The sequence below is a fragment of the Prinia subflava genome, chromosome Z, assembly GCF_021018805.1.
Source record: "Prinia subflava isolate CZ2003 ecotype Zambia chromosome Z, Cam_Psub_1.2, whole genome shotgun sequence".
Classification (NCBI taxonomy): Eukaryota; Metazoa; Chordata; class Aves; order Passeriformes; family Cisticolidae; genus Prinia; species Prinia subflava.
This window is the reverse complement of record NC_086283.1, coordinates 82,136,438-82,157,233: the sequence shown is the minus strand read 5'-3', so window position 1 is coordinate 82,157,233 and position 20,796 is coordinate 82,136,438. Positions and strand designations below refer to the sequence as shown.

General features: G+C 51.7%; 1 protein-coding gene across 9 annotated transcripts in view; it reads right to left on the bottom strand.

The window, feature by feature from the left end:
* The window catches only part of CNTFR (ciliary neurotrophic factor receptor), a 204,346-nt gene that overhangs the window by 39,570 nt on the left and 143,980 nt on the right, over positions 1-20,796 (bottom strand). For all 9 annotated transcript variants that reach the window (XM_063423256.1, XM_063423258.1, XM_063423260.1 and 6 more), the window contains one exon: positions 18,614-18,844. In XM_063423256.1, coding sequence (XP_063279326.1) covers positions 18,614-18,844 — 231 coding nt within the window. The remainder of the gene's footprint in view (positions 1-18,613; positions 18,845-20,796) is intronic.

Here is a 20,796-nt window from a genome sequence, read left to right as displayed (position 1 = left end):
GACTGTCTCGGTGCAGAGTCTGAGTGCAAGCAGACACTGTGGTTACACATAAAGCTCCCAGCCACAGCTCCTGGCATCTGACCACTCCCAGCAGCCATCCCAGTGCAAGGGAGTTTGCTCATTTTGCCTTGTCCTCAGAGAGACACTGATACTGATCAGGTGTGTAATGCTCCCAGGACAGCCCAGTGGGCAGGATCAGGGCTGGATCCAGGCTGGGTGCGTGTCTCCATTCCCTGACTGTAATGCATGAATGCACTGGATTGACCCTTACACTGCCTGCTCAATGCCAGAACTGGGCTGTGAGGTGGCTTGAAGGAAGCTGTGTCGCCCCAGAGGGACAGGGCTGCTCCAGGTGGTTTTAATTCCCTCAAGCAGGATGTGACAAGAGATCTGGTAATGTGGATCCACCTTGGTGCAGCCCGTGCTGTCTGTGAGCAGGTCCAGCAGATGATCTGTCCATATTCTGTGGGAAAGCTGAAGGGCATGGGAGGTTTCTTCTGCAAAATGCCCAATTCTCATGGAAGCATGCTGATCAGGAGGAAACACACTAAAATCTCCACATACAAAAACACCCGGAGTGGAGAAACCCTTCTGTTACGTGCTGAGACCTTCTCTGTCTTGACAGCTTGGCTCGCATCACATCTCTGTTTGCTGACAGCCCATCATGACATGGCTCCATATCCTGATGGGGGCAGCTGGTGTTGCAGGTGGCTTTACCCACGGCAGGAGAGTTACAGCCAGCTACAAGGAACTGGGCAGGCATGCGGGATTCCCTAACAACAAATCCATACCAATGGATTAGCTGTCTATGGAGACAGTTGGTAGTGTTTTATCACCCCTTCACACCCCATTGATAAAAGCACTCCCGGTATGAAGGGTGGCCAAGAAACTGCTCTGCTCCTCTCCTCTCCCATGGAGGAGCAGCGGAAGCTGTCCCCAGCTGACCTGAGACCCTTAGCCTTTGTGTTGTCCACCCAAACCGAGCATCCCCAGTGCAGTTAATCACTGCAAGCGTTGGGGGCAGGAGACAGCCGGGGCACTGAAGCCTAGCACAGTTCACTGACCCTGGGGAGGAATGCAGCTGACTCACACCATGGGAATCTGACCTCCATGGGGGCTGTGCAAGTGGCTGAGATCATGGATATCCATGTCCTGGCACTGTGGCTCCCAGCAGAGCTGCAAACAGTACCGTGTGCCCTTGTGGGTCACAGTGGGTCCAGCCTCTCACCTCACTACAGTGATGTTCTTTAGGCATCCCAGTGTGTGCTGCATGCCTTGGCACAGTGCCTGCTTCCCTGTCCCTGCTCACGAGCACAGGCAGCAGTCCTGGCTCTCTCCAGTGTGATACTTCCAGCTAGGAGATGCTCCAACTGTGCCAACACTGGAGCTCTGCTGCCTCTGATTCTCCTCCAAGCGACCCACAGGGTACTGTTAGAGCTGCTGTTATGGTGATTTTTATTTAAATCAATATCTTCCGTGTTATCCCTGAAGCGCTCGCTGCTAATAACCTCTCATCCTCTCAGCATGCCATCACTGGCCATCGGCTTTGCTTTGCTCTGCACAGAGCTATGAGCCCTCAACACTTCTCTGCAACTCCACCTCTGCCCATGCCCCCTGGGAGTGAGGCTGCTCCCAAGCCAGGCACAATTCAACCCCAGCAGCAGTCAAAAATGGGACTCCCAGTTGGTATTTAAGTTTTCAGTTATTGTGATGGGAGGAGAAACCCTGAAAAATCTCATTTCCAAGGACTTTTTTTTAAGTGCCTGCTCCATGTAGGATCTGATAAGGCAAATCCCAAATTATTTGAATAGCAGGTTTCAGGTCCAGCATGTGGCTTTTGAATCCCAGCATTTATCATTACTATTCCTGAAGACAGCAGGGGTTTCTCTGTGTGGAGTTTCTTAGCGCAGAACATGGAAGAACTCTGGGTCACTTGAGGGAGGGGAATGCCCCAGAGAATGACACAATCCTGCTAACCACACAGGGCACAAAAAACAACCTTGATTTACCAGCATCTCTAAATTACAATAATAAGTCTTTACCTTTTTCATCTGAGCACATATAGGTCCTTTTCTACCAGAGCTGAAAGTCTTGGTGAATCTTCCCTAGGTACAAGTCTGGCTCAGCCTAACAGCCCCAGTGTGACATCCTGGGGCTGGGGACCTGACAGGGTGAGGCACAGTCCTGAGGTGAGCAGACATGGATCCCCATGGGCACATGCTGCAAAGCTAATCTTTGCTGCCAAGAATTGTGCCAGGGGTGCTACAGCCCCTCGTGGGAATGGACCCTCAGAATAAAGCACCAGCCACCATCGCACTTCCTCTATCTTCTCTGGCCACCCTTCCCCAAATGCCTCCCCAACAGCTTCTCCCAGGCTGCAAAGCCAAAACCAGCAGAGGGGAAAAGTAAGGCATAAACCCGTCATTGTGAGGGCAGATTGGCATATTATGGATTTCCCATGTCAAAATAATGGATCAAAATTCCTGCTGCCACCCTGGCTCCAGAAGGGCACCGCTGCTCCTGCCCATGGTTTATGTTCGATGAAACTGAGTTAGTAGCATTTTTATCTGTCAATTAGGAACCATGAAACAGTTATTAAATAGAGTCAGAGCCCTCCTTGCTGCTCTCCTGGGCAGTGCAGGAGACACATAACAGCCTGTAATGAAGCATTAAGCAGCAGCAGTTTTGTTTCTGATAGGATTGGAAATGATAAGCCAGCAAGGCATGGCCGGACAGGGGGAGCAGGTCCCTGGCTCAGAGGACACATAGCAGCAGCTGCTATGGGGAAGCAAGACTGAAATTTCTGCCCCTTGCCCCAAATAAAGTCTCTGTAGGACTGCCATCATGCTGCATCTGCTTGATGGGGGAAAAGCAAGGGCCTGAATTTAATTATCTGCTTTTCCTGGTGCAGCCCTGGATGATTTCCATGGGGGCAGGAGGGCCTTCAGCTGTGAACAGCAGTGTTATCCCAGCCCCAAGGAGAAAAAGGGCTGGTTTAAACAAGTTTTAAGAGACAGAGACTGGGCTGCTCATGGAAGGGAGATAATACAGGCACAATCCACCTCTGGATTGTGGAATCCGAATCCAGGGAATGCTATCGCTGCCCTCCTTTTGCAGATGTGGATGCCCTAATCAGGCAAAGTTAGGATGTCTACTTGATCTCAAGGACTCTATGTCCAAGCTTCAACACAGGGCAAGGCCAGATTCTGGGCAGAGGGAGTCCTACACAGAGAGAGACACCCCAGGGATGGGAGGCATGGAAAGGGGCAGAGGTTCACAGTTCCAGTGTCAATGGATGCACTCACCTGTGTCCTTCCCACCCTCATGTCTCAGGGTTTGGTAACCTTGCTCTGCACCCATACCAGCCCCAGGCTGCTCAGAACAGCCTTTGCTCACCCACCCACGGCCGTGGACCCACCCCCTCCCCAGCAAGGCCAGTTTGCACCAAGGGACCAACCAAATGGGTACAAAGCAAACTGTCCTATCAGCACCTTGCCCAGGGGACCACCACAGATCTGGCTGTGCCAAAGGTTTTCAGACATCTGTGGCTGCTTTGCAGCCTGTTTGTTCACAACAGAAACAGGACAACAGCAGCAGGGTTTTTTTTTTTGCTTTTGGTGATTTTAAATGAAAGGTTGGGTTTTCAGGGCTTTTCCTTTTGGAGCTCCCTCTGATTCAATTAAAAACCTCATCAAACCAAAATAAAATGAGCAAAATCTTAAACACAAGTGCTTGACTCTCTAACAATATACAACAAAACTTTTCATTGGGCTCTGACTTACAGGGCATTTTTCCAAAGTTGCCAATGAATTGCAAATCCCATTCATTTCTTCTTTCTGGGCAAACCACTCAGGAATCTGAAGATTAGCATCTCTCAGTGCAATGAGGGCTCCTGCTATCTCCTTCTCCAGTTGCTTCTCTTTGGAGAGCAGGCGGGATGTACACTGAAGTGTTAGGCTGACTCACTACAAACTTACACCAACCACCCCTCTCTTCCCAGGGACTTTTCAGAGTTTCAGTGTTTGCTAGACACTAAGGGACTCCTGGACAGGTTGCACCATCACACCACTCTGTCCTGAGTCCTGCCATCACAGTATTCCCATGGCACAGTCTTCAGTGCCTGGCCTCCAGGCTAAGCCCTGTCCTTCCCTTCCAGCTGTGAAGAATGAGAGGGAGATCTCACCCCAGCAGAGATCTGAACTTTCCCTGCAAGAAAAAATGTAGCTATAGTAACAAGTGCCTCCAAGCTACAAGGCAGTGATGGACAGGTTTCAGCAAGGCAGATGGGAAGCTTGCTGGGGGATAGGATGGCATGAGAGGAGTGTGGAGGGCACAGTGATGGGCACACTTCCCTAGGGAAGGTGCCTCTTCACACATCCCCTGTCCTGCTGCACGCCCATGCCACGGGCATATTGTTACCAGCATGAGGCTCTCCAGCTTCACAGACACAGACCTGCTGGGTATTTACTGCTGCCAAGCCATCTCCAACACCTTCACCTCACCAGGATGAAGGAGATGCCCAGAATGTGGCTGAATCTGTTGCCTCTCCAACCTGCCTGCAGAATAAAAGCAGGGAATAAGTTGAAGTGGCAGAAAAAGGAACAGCTGCTGTAAAAGCAAAGGAACCCAGGAGACAGGAAATGCACAGACCTGTGTCTGCACATATCAGGCCCTCTGAACTGCAAACTGCTTCCTTGAAACAATGCTGCCTTGGCCCCTTACCATCTGTTGGGATGGACTGGTGCCCAGAGCATGATTTCCATCTCTGCACCACGGTGGGATGCTCTTGGCTGCAGGCAGCAGGGGAGCCTGATATCACCCAGGTTCATCCCAGCTCCTGCTGGGAGTGGAGTGCAAGCTCCTGGAGTGGTTCAGTTCCAATGGAGCTGTCACACACAGCTGGGCTGGACTGCAGAAAGGAAGATGCAGCAGGGACAAGAGAAACAGGAATTCCTGCCTGTTCTGATAGTAGATGGTGAGACGTTTTCAGCTCACTTTCCACCTTGACTGGGCCTGCAAGGTGGCCAGTATGGAAGGCCACTGTGGGTTGCTGAAGAGAGGCACATCTGTATCCTGTACACCAATGTCAGGACAGCAGGTAAAGAGCAATCCAAGTGGTTCTCCCTACACTATCCCAAAGAGGATGCAAAATTAGGGCCAAAGGCAGCCCAGGGTCCTTACAAAACACTTATCACCCTTACCTCGCTGGGAACCTTGGACTTTGCAGCAATTGGGTGTTTCCCTCACTGCACCTCTTTAGAACAGAAATAGAGCCCCCAGGTGCTCCTCAGGGATCAGTATTTGCTTTTGGAAAGCAGCCAAGTGGCTAAACAAGGCAGGAGTCTATTTCTGGTGCCACAGAGCTGATCAGCCAAGAGACAAACCCAGAGTGGTAATAGGAGCAGGAAGACCTGTGGGGGCTCTTTGCAGCAGTGGTGAAAGGACTCTGAAATGCCTCTATCCTAGAGTGAGCATCCTCCACCTGGCAAGAGGGGTAGCAGCCTGATCTGCTGTCCCTGCCTGCTTTGCACCCAGAGGGGATTCTGGGACTGAAGAGAGGGAAGGTGGTCAGCCCCTTCTCCTGCACCTCCCTGGCTTCCCTGAAATTTGCCCTAGAACAAACTCTCAGGGATTAGCACCAGCCACATCCTGGTGAGAACAATATTAAGGGATTATGAGATTAGAAATACCATTTATGCCTACAGGAAAAACTCTAATTCTTATCTGATTGTCTATAGATGTCAGCAATCAAAGCGCCTCTTTCACACAAAGCAGGGAGCGCTGTCGGGGTGGTAGGTGAACATGACTTGGCCCCCTCCTAGCCTGATACATGCATGCTCCTCCTGCTGATACATGCCCCAGATTGTGTTTGCCAGCAGCTGCTGGTGTGTTGTTCCTTCATGGGGAAAAGATGCTCAGCAGGAGCCCTGTGCTGGGGCTGCATCCCCCTTCTCTTGTGTCTCTGCTGGGCTGCTCACCCAGGATAAGCTCAGTTGTGCCTGCAGGTTGCTGGTGGAGAGCCTGGGGGGGTGAGTGCTGCTTTGCCCACAAGCAACACCACCCTGAAACTCCAGTTGCAAGTGCCACAGCCCTTTTGCTACCCTGGGCCACCAGTTGCTCCTGCCCTGGGTAGTGGACCTGTGAGCAATGCCAGCATTGTGACGTGCAGGGTGCATGACCCCCTGTGACTGAAAGCCTGCAAGGCTTTTTCTGCTCCCAGAGGGGTCAGACAACTTGAAATAGAGACCAACTAACCAGCTTTGACCCCAAACTTGAGTGCTGCCCCACCGTACTTTCAGCGTCTGCCTTACACCCCAGGGGTGTAAGGTGGAGGGGCTGGGATTGTTGGGGCTGGAGCACTGTGGCACTACTGCCCCTGGGCTGGCCAAGCCCTTTGTGCCAGCTCGCCTGGGGAGGCAGCTCATAATGGGGTGGCCTGGGAGGCTCTGCCTAGCCATTAAGGAAGGTAAGTGCTTTTGGGTGTGCTGTGCCAAGCTCCTGTCTGCACGCTGGAGGCAGAGTTCATGCTGTTTGATGGCACATTATCTCCATTCGGCTTCTCATCAAAAGCTCTCTGTCAATCCCTCCCTCGAAGGAGGGCTGTGAGAGCTTTCTGTCCTTGAAGTTAATGCTTACACGAGTGTCTCCATCCTATCTCTCTTCTTCCTTCCCTTTCTCAGACCCAAGCCCTCTTGTCCCATTTTGTCCCATTGTCTTTTCCTGCCTTGCCCTGTGCCTTGCAGACACACCAGCACTGAGGCAACATTTGTCTCCCAGCCAGGAGTGGGTGCACAAAAAGCCATGACATCATGGAGCTAGGACAGAGCAGGGTGAGGAGCATCCTAAGTGGGGACATGCAGCATCCTCTGAAAACCCCACATCTTCCTGTTCTGCAGGTTTTTTCCTCGCAGCCCTGATCTGCACCACCAAACACCTCAGCCACATTATCCGATGAAAGAAACAGCAGCCTCAAAGCTAAATCTGCAAGACAGGGATGTGCACCTTCCTTAAGACACTGACTTGTAGGCCATGGGAGAAAATTAGTTCATCTCACCTGACCTCCTGGGTTGCACAGGCCATTACATCTCTCCATTACCCCTCTATTGAGCCCAATAACTTGTGTTTGACAGAGCCATCTTTCAGCAAGGCAGCCAGCCTTGCTCTGCAGATAACAAGCGACAGAGGAGCCAACACGGCTTTTGGCAGTTTGTTCCAATGCTTAATCATTTTTTCTATTAAAAATATGAGCATCATTTCTAATTCAAATGTGGTTGTGGCTCAGCTTCCAGTTATTGGCTCTAGTTATGTCTTTGCTTGCTGGGTTAGTACCCACTATCTTCTCTGCTTGGAGGTAATTACCAAAAGAAGTCAAGGCATCTTTCCAGCTTCCCTTGAAGTCACTGAACAGACTATTTTAAGTCTTTCTCCTTTTGGCAGTTCCCCCTGCTCCCTTCACATCCTTCTTTACTCCTGTTTTCCCAGGGTCCTTCTTAAATCCCTTCTTTGATAACATCACGGGAACTATGCAAGGATCTAATATTGTCTTTGTACATATGCAGCAGTTGGCAGAGCTGGCTCCGTCCTGTATCCAAGCGTCCCCTTTTTGCCCAGCCTGTCCCAACATAAACTTGCAGTTTGGAGCACCTCCATCCTGGCACCCTCCTGCAGGAGCTGTCTTCTGTCCTCTCTGCCATTTTGGGTTTTTTTTGGTCACAATTAAGCCCTGGAGGTGTGCGGTAGCACAGACCTCATAGTGCCCCTGTTCCTGGACAACTGCTCTGCTCACTTCCAAGTGGGAATCATCCCTGAGTTTTGCCGAGAGACAGGGAAGTGGGAGAAGGGAATGATGCAAAACGATGCCTGCAATGACTGTCTCACAGGAGTTTTGTGAACTTTTTAATGACCATGAAAAAGCCCGCTGTTTTTTTCCACTTCTGGACAAAACCCTCCATGGGCTGACACAGCAGTCCTCACACCACCATGGCAAAAATCACACTTGTGAACACTGCTTTGGCAGCTAAAAAAGCAAGGGGTGCTTCCCCTCCTGAGCCTTTGGAGGTGATGGGAACATTGCTGGTGTGGTTATGCTGCTCCAGTAAAGCAGGTGGGGTTTGCAAAGGTTGTATATCACCACTGACATTTGCAGCAAGGAACAGCCTGGTGCTTTTGCACAGAGCAACCCAGCAGCATAATCACACCTGCTTTGCACTGATGTGACCAGCAGGAATGCCCACAGTACCAGCTCCTCCCTCCAGGAAGGAGTTTCTGATTTTGGACCTTATCTGGCCACTTAAGTCCAATGCTTCAGGTCAGCTGGAGACAGGGGAATCCCCCTCTCCCTATAAGTTACACAGAGTAGAATAAGCAGAAGCAGTAATAGTAGTATAGAGCAGAATAAGCTCTATAAGTAGAAGTATAGAGCGGAATAAGCAGAAACAAACCCACATGCTGGTCAGGAGAGGGAGGAGGAATGAGAGGAAGGGCTGGATCATAAAGGCTGTGGCAGAAAGGGGAGGTTCCCCACGGGTGATGTCCAGGCTGACTGCCTGGAAGCTGTCCCACTCCATGGTGTGATGCAGAAACACACAGACCTGTGTGACCAGAGGTCCCTGGGGTGGGCTGCAGTGGGCGGGAGTCCCGGCATTGTGGTTGTCCAAACCAGCATACCCCATTTGGGAAGCCTTGTAGGGTGAGGATGGCACAGAATCATCACACAGGTTTTTAAGCCCAATTCTGTGGCTTCTAAAAATTCCTTCCCAGTCTGTCTTAATTTCCCCTTCTGCCTTTTCATTTAGGCACATCCCTGTTTACCACCAATCTGGAGGAGGAATGAGAGGTGGCACAGGCTGCCCAGTGTTCCCGGTGCATGGAGTCCATGTCCCTAGGCTGCAGTGAGGGCAAGATAGGAAGAAGAGAAAGATGGTGGTGAGGCCAGAGAGCCTTTTCAGAGGGCAGCTGCACCTGGCTGGCAGCTCAGGGAAGTCAGGCATAGAGGGAAGGGGAAGCAGCTTGAGTCCATGTGGGCAGAGCAGGGATGAACTCTGCATTGGAGGGCTAAGCAATTATTTCCCCAAAAAAGTGAATGGCACCATATCAATTGCAAAGACATCAAAAGATGGCAAGTTCTAGCTCATCCACCATGCGAATGAAATACTGCACAGATCCCTGGCTCCAGCCTGCTGGCAGCAGGCACTGGCTCAGACTAACACAGGTCACACAGCATCCAGAAAGTAGCCAAAAGGCAGAGAGCTGCTTGCAACCCTCTGCTTTTTCACTGACCAAGAGCACACGATGCATCCATGACATGTGACAAGCCATGCCATGCAAGGCTTGCATGGAACCTGCAGAGTTGGGGTGTGCTCAGTACAAAGATGCTCACACTGTTCAGCTGTGGAGAGGAAAAACATCCAGAGTTGGGAATGCTCAAGACAAGACAGCCCAACATGAGCAAGCACCAAGGTCTGAGCTACAGCTCCAAACCTCATCATGGTTTCCTGGCATGGACCCATTGAGTGATCTCCTGCCCTCCAGAGGTGGGAGGGATCCACCTCCTCATCCTACATCCTACATTCAAACTCAGCCACACAGGACACTGAGTTTCCCTATGAACTTGACTCTAGTCCAGTCATGGTTTTGTAATCCCTCTGTCCTCCACATCCAGTACTTGGGGCAAACTGCAGTGCTGGAGAGCCACTGCTGGTCTCTGCTGACACCAGGTTCTGTACAAACACTGCTGGGCTCTGCTCTTCATGTCCCCAGGGCGAGACCAGGCTTCCCCACACTGCTTGGCACATCAGCTAGTCACTGCTCACTTGCTTTTGTCAAACACCCCTCTCCCTCCCCAGCATCACCAGCAGCCAGGCCGCCCAGGCTGGTACCCTGTGAGCTGGCGGAGAGAGGGGCACACAGCCTGGAGTTGGCCATGCTCAGCAGGCTCTGTATGGCTCCCGTCAGCACAGAGAAGACCATCCTGAAGAGAAAACAAGCAGCCATCACCCAAGGGATGGCATCATAAACCATTTTAATCAGGCATTTTGCTCCCCCTCTCCACCATCCTAACTCATGCGAACACTGCCTTGTTCAGTTGGCAGCAAATGATAAAGACCCCCAGGGAGCACAGGAGGGGGAGAAAAGGGACATCTGTTTAGAGCATTTCTACTGTATGGCTCTCCCAGGCTATTTCTATCTCTTCTTGTCAAAATTTATCAACTGCGTAATTGTTTAAACAGCATTAAAGTGCTTGGAGCAAGAGCAACTGGAAATTGTCCTGCAGTTGCCTCTGGTACTGATGCTGACAGCTCAGGAAGGGACTGGGGAGGAAAGGGATCCATCGGGCATGGGAACCCTCTGACTCCTTTTCCGGGAGGGAGACACCACCCTGTCCTGCTAACAGGAGGAAAATAATCTCACTTTATCCTGGTGCCCTTCCCTGCTTTCCAGGCCCAAAGCTCTGCTCATTCTCCTCTGCTCCCTGTCCTGACCTGCTGTTAGCACACATTTAGTCTGCTAAATTATTCACAGCAGACACAGTGGCTTGGGAAACCACAGCTAACCACAATATCTTTCACGCTGAAGTACCCTGGACCTTGTCCTGACCCTGCTGAGCCCTTGGCTGGCACCTCACTGCGTGCCTGGGCCCCACTGTTGTTCCCAGCCACTACCAGAAGTTTCAGAGAGAGATGGAAGAGCTTTAGATACTAGGAAAAAATGAGAATTAGCTGCTGCCTGCCATCTTCTCTCCTTCAGACAGGAGGCATGTGGACACAGAGGATCTCCACTGTGGGGTCTTTCCATTCCTGGTGACACTACCCGGCCAGGGTACCTGCAAACACGGGCACATGTGGGCAGTGACAGACAAGTTATACCCTGTGCTGGTGACATCGGTGGGGTTTCTTCTTTCAGCACCCTCTGGGAAGCAAACAGTGATGGTACTTAAGTACCACAGCCTTTTGCAGCTGTGATGGAGAAAGAAAAGCAGCATTCACACGTGGAGCATCAACTCCTTTGCTCCTTGCCCCACAGCTGCAGTGATAGGAGGTGGTTGTACCCTGGCCTGCTCCTCCCATCCCAGGACCCTGGAAGCTGGGGACACATTGCTGGTGGGCGGCAGGAAGCTTGCACCAAATATTTTGACAAGGGGCACTTAGGAGGAGCTCAGATAAAATCCTTTCTGGAGCAGAGGCCAATGCAAACAGAACCAGTGTGTGTCCCCTTAAGTCCCCACAGCAGTCACGGTCCCCACCCATGATCAACATCCCCCAGCCAAGGAGGAGGGTTTGTCTTCTTAGCCCTAGGGTCTCTAATTCCTGGCACTCCAGAACAAGGATTGTGGGAAGCCGTTTAGACTGGACTTGGGATTCTTTAATTACAGAGCTGTTTTTCTCATGTTAGGCAGGATAAACAAAATCTCAGGAGAGCAGAAGGAGGCTGTGCTGCCATCCACCCAGGACATGGGATGGCAGTTCTGCATGCAGAGTTTGGTATTTGTGCTAGGCAGGTACGGGGAGAGTTTTCCAAGAAGCTGCCAAGCCCCAGAGTCCTTCTTCCTTTTCTCCTCCAGCCCAGCAGCTGGAGCCAGGCTCCCTCTCAGTCCTATCCCATGATCTTATTCCCAGCCCAGCTGCAGGAGAGGATGCACAGGGAGCCTCTGGGCTCATTTCATATGGAGGTCCAAAGCTCAGGATCCCACATTCACTGAGAGGGTTCTTACATCTTAAGCAGCCTCTCTCTGATAGACACTCCATCCCTAGCTCTGGCTTGTCACTGGCAACCCTAGAACTCTGCCACTGAAGGAAGATGGCAAGCAAGTGACCACCTTGTCCCCTTCTCAGTGCCCTCATGCTATATGATTGTCCTGCCATGACTCTGGTGGAGCAATGAGCTCTCCATAGCTCAACACAGCACGGATTCATCAGTCACTAGGGTCAAATGTGGGGCCACATCCCTTCATGTACCAGTGGGGATGGGACATGGGAATGGGATACTGCATGCATTGGCCTCCTCCTGGGCGTGCTCTTCCCTCAGAAAGCCGTGGCAAGGCCAGGGCAGAGCTGCTGGTGCTGTTGTCCTGAGCTGTGGCTACTCATACATGCCCCATGACGCTCCGCTGGCCCCACCACCGCGTGCTCCTGGCTGTCCCCAGCTCCCCCGCGGGGAGAGGGGAGCCGTAGGGATGGCAGAGGGGATATTTTTATTGTTTCTGACACCAGCTGCCCCAGATTATCATGTTTTACATAGCGAGCCAAAGAAGCATCACTCTGCTATGCTGCAGCTGGGCTGGCTGCCCAGCCCAAGGAGGGGAAGGAGGAGAGGAGCAGCGGGGCACGGGTGCGAGAGTACGAGTGTGTGCACACGTGGGCCACGGGCACGGCTTCATTCAGCCCTTCCCGCTGTGGCACGCAGCCTGCAGCCCACTGAGCGGGGCGGGAAGGGCGCCTGCTGCCTGCAAACGTGTTTGTTTTTCTAGTCCGGCTCCTAATTCGATTAGGGCTAATTGCATCTGGGAGCGTGGGGTTTTTGGGTGGGTTTTTTTTGGCTTTCTCCTTAAAGAGCCGGGATAGTAATTTGCATACTGTTACCCAGTACGCCTTTCCAGCTCTCCGCTGGGCCAAGACCCCAAATCTGGTTGCAGGCAGCACAGTTCATCCACTGAATTTTCCCAGCCATGCATGAACAGCACAACGTGGGAAGGCAGCGACTGGAGAGCCTGCATGCCTCCAAATAAAGGCAGTGAAATAAAGCTGAATTTCAATGAACGAAGCATACCTGCAAGCTTGTTGACACTCCCCTTCTGTGGTTCTCAGGAATCAGGGGGTGATGCCTGGCTGTGAATCACCCCAGTACCACTGCACCTACCCAGCCACCAGTGCTGCAGGCACATGGGGGGGAAAAAAACCCTCCACAGTAATGACCCAAACAGCTCTGGTGGTGCATCTCCTGGTTTTGGAACACCAACAGTCATTTAAATTAATTAGGTCCACCCTTCCTGTAGATTTGGTCCATGTTAATGTAGTCCTGCCCTCAAGCACTGCTTGGGCACAGCCTTGGGGTTGCACTTGTGCAGGACTACCCTTAAGGGGCAAGAGCACACTGGGAGGGAGAGATGGATGAATCAAAGGGGTGGGTGCTGTTCCCTGCCTGGTGCCAGGGAATGGCTGCAGTCATGTTTAACTTGTTGCTCCTGAAATAGTCTAAATTTATATCACCATGGGAAGGGATTGGAAGAGTTCAGAGGGGAAAAATCCATCAAAAGGGTTTTTTTTTTAAATAATAATAAAAAAAGCTCTGCATCACAGATCGCTGGACATGAGCAATGAACTATCTGCACACGCTGACCCCAAGTCTGTGCTTCTCCATCAGCATCCAGGCACGAGCACCAGTCTGACCAGAGGCTCCCTGATCTGAGTGCCATGTCCTCACCACTGGCTGCCAGAGCCAGCCAAACTTCTGTTCTCCCAAGCCGACAAGTCATCAGTGCCCTTCTGCAGTTTTTTGCACCCAGCCAGGTCAAGGAAACTGGTGGGAACACACCAATCCCTGGCACTGCCTGCCTCCACTGCTTACCCAGTGCCCATCATTGGATACTCACACCTGCCCTGGTGGAGCCAGAGGTGCATGTCTTACGTGGAGAGATCACTACCTTCTTGTTTTGCTTCTTTATTTTGGATAGGTGAAATGGAAAAAATGTTTTAAAAATAACAACAAAAAATAGATGCAAACTTGCAGTACAACCCTCTGGTTGCAGCTGGAGCCCAGCTGGGAGGAAAAAGACTTCTAAGACAGAGAAAAGGGAGGCTCTGATTATTTATTAGTGGCCGATGTTTGATTGCTTGCTAATCAGTCCAGAGAACACTCAGGCTCTTCTGGCCTCCCTGCTCACATGTGGTTCCTGTTGCTTTGTCCCTTTCCCCCTCCCTCTCTCTGGTTTTGCTTTGTTTGTTTTTCTGTTAATTTGGTTGTTTTTTCCATGTCATTTTCCGTCAAACCGCATGTTTTTTCCTCTTTCTCTCGCCAGACACTGCAGTGACAGACATGGAGGAAGTAGGCCAGCCTGGGACTGCTTGTACTCTGCCAGTCCCTTTCCCATATCCATGGCCTGGGAGGCAGCAATGCCCATGGGGCAGCGCTGGGGTTGGCACCAGGCTACAACACCACTGCAACAGAGAAGACAATTCTACTGCCTGCATCCTGATCTGTGCCCCTGCTGCTGGAGGGGATTCTGCTGTATTTTCTCTCCTATGCAGACCTCATCTCTGCTTGCACTCCATCCCATCAGGCAGCAGCCTTTTGGGCAGCAGGCTGAATGATGAGGGTCAGATGCGTGTCCACCAGGGCTTGGGCATCCCCAAAGCAGGACAGAAGGGCAAAGGGGAAGAGGTGCTGGGTCGGGATGGAGATAAGCAGGTTAGAAAGGGACAGAGGGGTGGGAGCAGAAGGAGGGTGCCTGTCCTGGCTGCCTCCCTCCCGCCCTCCCTTCTTTGCACACAAGGCCTCCCCACTCTCATATGCACTCTTTGGCTTCTGGCAGCCTCTCCGACGCGCGTTTCCACTCCTCTCTGGCCCATTAGCAGTATTTTTATAACATTCTGTAACGCTCAGAGCCGTGTGCCAAACCTCAAGAGTGCATTATTTCCCAATGTCTTTGTTATATCCACCCCCGGGCCCTCCGGCTGCGCGCTTCCAAATGCAGAGCTGTGGCCTGTGGGGGCAGCCAGGATCCCGGCACCATGCTCCTGTGACCCAGAGCCCTGCGCTCCCTCCTGCCCTGTCCCTGATGCTCAGCCCTGGGCTCAGGTCAGGGATGCCTGGGGTGTAAAAAGACCTGGACCCGTCTCCTGCTCCTGGCCGCAGAATGGGCATGGGCATCTGCTGCTGTCAGGCTGCAGGGCAGGTGATCACTGAAGACAAAACACCTGGTTGCTCTCCTTTGCTTCACCTCATGCTCAGCAGCCTGAAGAAAGGGGCAGACCAAAAAGTCACTGCTCAAAGTGCCCTGGGAGAGGTTTCCCCTGGAGAAGTGCCAGCTTCCTCCACCCCAGTTTGTGCTGAGGAAGATTCACACCTTGTAGGTGGCTGATCTGGGACCTCTAGCAACAGACAAGCCTGGGGGTCCCTCCTTCTCACCACGCCTAAATGCACACTGCCCCACTACATGTGCACCAGTGTCCCCATTTCTGCAGTGACTGAGACAGCCCAGCTGTCCCCAGCTTCTGCAGGGTGCTGCTGGATTCCCAGCCACATCCCCCATGATGTGGACTTGTGTGTAAAACCCATCCCAGGACCAGATGAGCTACCTGGGCCTTCCCTCCCACCTGCTGAAGCACATTTTTGAGACTTCACACACTTGTGCCTGCAGCATTATGTAGCATGCTGGTCCCTTCAGCACAAAATCCCCACTCCAGATATCTTCTTGCTCCTTCTCAGCTACTGGTATATCTGGCCAAAGCCCCCTCATCCCTGTGAGCCCAAGCAAACACAGATCCCACCACAGAGAGTGGCCCAAATGCAGTCCAAACATGGTGCCAAAGCTTCCCCATCCCTTCCAGGAGCTCCCCCTTTCAGCACAATCTGATCCCCTGTAGCTATTTCCTAAGCTGTGTTCCAATTCTCGTACTAATCCACATTTTCTCTGGTTTAACTCATAATTTCCCATGTGGCATCATAGCAAATATGACTTCACTGAAGTCAAGACAGATTACAGTGACCACATTTCTGGGCTTAGAAAACCGGTTCCCTTATCAAAGAGAGCTATCAGGTTAATCTGCTGTGATATATCCCTGGCAAGCCCCCCCCTGTACTTCTTTCCCATTTTCCATTTGTTTCCACGTCTTTAACTGCTCCCTCTTCCAAGTGCACCATGCGGCCCCACTGTGCTGTGGGGTCAGGCTGTCTGGACTTTTCCTTTGCCCAGGCACAGGAGACACATTGCACTGGGTACCACCACTGACCTCTCAGCTGCTAATGAGCCTTGCTAATGAACAGATGTCGTCACACGGGGATGAGGTGCTTCCCAAGCCTTCACTGCGTTGTCGTCTTTGAAGGTGCCTCCGCAACACAAAATCACCTCCAGGTTTTATGCTCCCTCCTCTCCCTTAGCCTATGCTGCCCTTGCTCTCAGTGTCACTGCTCAGAGCCGGTGGGGTTCATTTGGTATCGGGCTCTGCCGAGCTTACTTTTAATCTCCCCTGAAACCTGTCTGCAGAACCAACTCTGCTCTTCTCTCCTCGTTTGCTCTGTGTTTATATGGCTAACCCCCCTTTTCATTTCCTCTGCAAGGTCTCACTCAGCTTGACTCCTGGCAGGTCTCCCTTTATCCCTGTGCTCGCTGACCTCCATGACAGAGCTTGCTTTACTAATTGACACCCTTTCCTGGTCCTCGACCCTGCTCTGCTCCCTCTACACATCCTTCCTGTGGTGTTGTATGCTCAGAAGCACCCCTGCCTTGCCTGGGGAGCACATTCCAGGTACCACCATTTATTTAATGAGATCCCCAGCATTCCTCCACATGCAGCCCCAGCCCCTCACTCTCGCTGCAGTCATCTTTCTTGTTGCCCCAGTAAAAGAGAAAAATGCAGGCACAGGCCTGTTTTCATTTAATTTCCCATGCAATTGAAACGAAATGAGTCCAAGATCCCTGAAATGTCAGGTTTGGGATCCCAATGCACTCAGTTGCAGCAGCAGTGCTACTACAGGGCCAAGCTGCAAACCTCCCACAAGTCACCCATCTCCATCTCTATGCCCAAGCCCATCTCCATTTTTTGCTGGGATACTCCCAAATCCACTCCTTTCCATGAGTCCTCACACCTCCAGGGAATCAATCATTTCCAGCAGAGCCAGGACACTTAGGGTGGGGTGGGGGAGGCAGGGACTGGGTGTGCAGCACTGGGAAAAGAAACCTCACAGAGAACATTAAATTAAAATCCAGCCAGTTAAATTAATTACCACAAAAAGCATCTCACCTGATTAGTTCCTTGCACCGTTAATTGTGCTAACAATGCCAGACACTTGTTTATTTATTTGTCACCCTCTCTCCGGGGGCTGATGGCCCCATCGGTGTCCAACTGGGCTTCTCAGCTGCCTAATGCTTGGGGGGCTGTGAGTCTCCAGCAAATGGGAACACACAGTAATAGGGAACAACAGGATTTGGGCTCTAACGCCGAGCTATTCCCACGGGTCGGTAAGCGGATTGACAAGGATTACTATTAGGGAGGTGCTTAGCAGATGGAAGAGCCATTGCAAAATCACAGCGATGCCACAGCTGCAGGGGAGGGGTTGGAGGCTGTGGACCTCTCCCCACTCCCCTTGTTTTCTGCAGATCTGCTGCACTCTGTGCACTAGCACAGCCTGGGACCTCTCCCTAGATGGGATCTGGTGAGCACATGCCCAAGCAGAGGAGCTGCACAATCTCCTTGTGCTGCTGCCTGTACTACACTCAGCTACTGCCTTTTCTGGCTCTGTGAACACCTCCTGACCATAATGCAGCTAAAAAACCCCTGACTCATTTGTTAGGCAGTGCCAGTGGCCTTTTTGTCTGCCATGCTCCCAACTCCCACACCTGCTCGCTGGTGTAAACGCTGCTCTGTGCTGGCTGCTTCCCCTTATCTGCTTCTCACATTGCCTTCCAGCTCCTTCCAGCACCCCTTCTCCTTGGCTCAGACACCACAATCCATCCCACATGACCTTAAATGAGTTGGACACTGTAGAGCATCTCTAAAATTCAAATCTCTAGGTGCAGTGAACTCCTCATGCCTTATCTTCAGGGCTTACGTGGACTCTCCTGTGACCCTCTGTCCCTGGAGCATGGCCTAGGATGGAAACACATCCTAGCTCTGATGCCAGGTGCAGAAGGTGAGATAAGGAGCAGATGAAGGCTCTGCTGTGTCTTCCAAACTAGGAACTCCTGGATGGCAGGGTTCCCAGCTGGTGCATCACAGTTACTAACCCACAGCCGGCTATGCCGGCTGGTGCTGCCAGACACCCACGGCTGCCAGTTGCATATGCCGTGCTGCAAAACACACAGTTGCTATCAGCTGTACAAACACAGCAGCCCTCAAAACACACAGCTGCTATCAGCTCTCAGCATCATGTGAAATACGGCATAACTCTTATCTCCCCTGCTGAGGCTCGGGAATCAGTGCATCCCATGCCGAAGATACACAAAACGCTGGGGAATGAGCAGCTGTCCTCCAGCGTGCCTGTGCACCCAGGATCCTGCAAACCCAGGGATCACCAGCACCTTTTGGCTGCTCCTCTGAAACAACCACACTGCAGTAATCCCAACCAGTGCTTTTCCTTGCTGACTGCAATCCTCGCTGACAGCCCCTTTCCACCTACAGAGATGGTTGTTGTGGCACAGGGCTAGAGGGAGAAGCTACATCCCTTCTCAAATTATTCCCGAGGCATCATTTAATCTATTGGCTTTGATCCAAAGCTTGGGGCAGAGTAGATGACTCCAGCTGGTGTTAGTATGCCATGAGGACCTCATATGGCACTGTGCAGCAGACAACCCTATGTACAGAGAGTGGAGGGGTTGGCACGGCAGGAGGGAGGGCTGTGGGGAGTCAGCGTGGGAGCAGAGACTGTCCCCCTCAGCGTGACATGCTGGGGTACTCACTTCCCACCCTCAGGTAGGTCTGGTACTTGAGGTGCCAGGAGGAGCCCTCGTAGCAGGAGTACTGTCCGCTCTGCGACAGGTCAACGTTCTTCAGGATCAGGTAGGACCCGTTCAGGTGGGACTCGTCGATGTCGGTGCCGTTGGCTGTCCAGGTCACGGCTGCGTCCCAGTCCATGGAGCCACACTTCATGGTCACGTCTGCGCCTACCCGCTCGTACTGGATGTGGCTGTCTGTGGGATGGAATAGGAGAAAAGCAGGTGAGCTCAGAGCCCCTCGGCACAGTTGCTTTGGAAATAAGATCTTACCTTCCCATCTGGGAAGAGAAGGACTGGGGTGTGGACTGACACTGTATTGGTGGCCAGGGAAGCCCAAATTCTGCTCCTGTCCCCAACCATGATTTATTTTAGACTGGAGTGGACCAGCTGACAAATACCAGAGAAACATGCACCACCTCCACCCACAGGATGGTTTCCTCTCACCTTTGCTATGGTGAACACATGTCAGGGCTGCACATACGACTCATCAGCTGAACACCCCAGAGCACGGGCAGACACACAAGACATTGCCAGTCGTATGTCTAGGGGACTCGTTGCAGGACACAAACGAAAAGCATCTATCAGAACTCCCAGCAGAGAGATGACATAGCCCCAGGACTTGTCACCAGCAAAATCCACATATTTACTATCACAGATGGGAAGCAGGTAATTCTTCTTGTAATTCCCTACCCAGGAAACCAGGCAGGAGGATTGCAACCTAACCGTGCCGTGCTGTGGAAAGGCACAGCTGCTTGGTGCATGCAGTGCTGTTTGTCTCCCTGTCTGGGTTTTCTTTTCTTTCCGCAATAACATGATGCCTTGCTGAGCTGTTTGATGTAGCAGCTCACGTGTGGGGCAACACAGCTCATTGGACACCAGCTGCCTAATTGAATTTTCTCAGGTTTCTGGACAGGAGCTGGAGCTGACATTCATTAATGATCCTTAGCAACTGAATATTTCCCGTGTTGCTACACTTGGCTGTGCTGAGCTGCATGTGGCAAGGATAAAACCATGTGAGTGCATGTGCGTGACACAGGGTGATGCAGGACGGGAGGATGAATGGGGATGAGGTTCTTTCAAGGCTTCATCAAGCCTTTGTGCACAGACAAGGGTGGTTCAGTTCTCAAAATTCTCCTGGGCTTCAAAACCACATTTGACAAGGTGCCTTCCAAAGAAACTAAGCAGCCCTGACACATGGGGAAAGTCCTTGCAAGAATTTATAGCAGCTAAAGTCATGAGACCAAAGGTGAAAACAAGTTGTCAAGTGTAGCAGTAGAACATGTCATTGTTGAAGTCTGACGGAGATCCAAGCTGGATCAGATCTGCCCAACACCCTCGTAACTCACAGGTAAAAGAGGTCAGGGCAGAGAGAAGACAGAGTGCTGTTAGCTGCCAGGGCAGCCAAAGCACAGCTGAGTTCCAAAGTGCTGCAGAAGGGCATCGTGGTACAGACCACCAGGCAGTAACCCTGTGTTGATTAATGCACAGTGGGATGCATGCAGCCTTGCTTCCCCTACACACTCATGGTTTCAAATGTGCCACCGCCTCCATGAAAACCCACCTCGGAGTCATCACATTCCCTTCCCTGAAAACATCAGCTTGGTGGTGACCAAGAACTCAAACTCAAAATGGAAAGCACTGTAACTCAAAAACCATGAACAAACCAGTCCCCATGCCATTATGAGCACAGCACCACTGGAAGCAGGGCAGAGGAAGGGAAGAGGAACAGCTAAGGCTGGAAACAGATCCCACATAAGGATGATTCAGTAGACACAAACCCTTCATCCATAGAAGGAGACAACCAAACTAAGACATGACAGACACCTTAGCAATGACAAGTGACATGAAGAGGACAAATAGAGAGCGACTACTTGCTCCTTGTCCTAATAAAATAAGGGGGAGCAAAACAAGCAATAGAAAGTGATCTCTTTGTTTTGCATGAATTGTGATTAAATTACAGAAATCTATATCCATCACATGCTGTTGATGTCAGCACTGGAGGGGGAACAGCGAGTAAATGAATTCATAACAGAAGATGACCTAAAACACTGAGCTGCCCAGTAGGCCTTGGGAGATTGCAAGCAGCTGACGGAGGACAAGGATGGGAGAAGCATCTCCAAGGCTTCTCCTCTCTTTCCTCCCTCTCC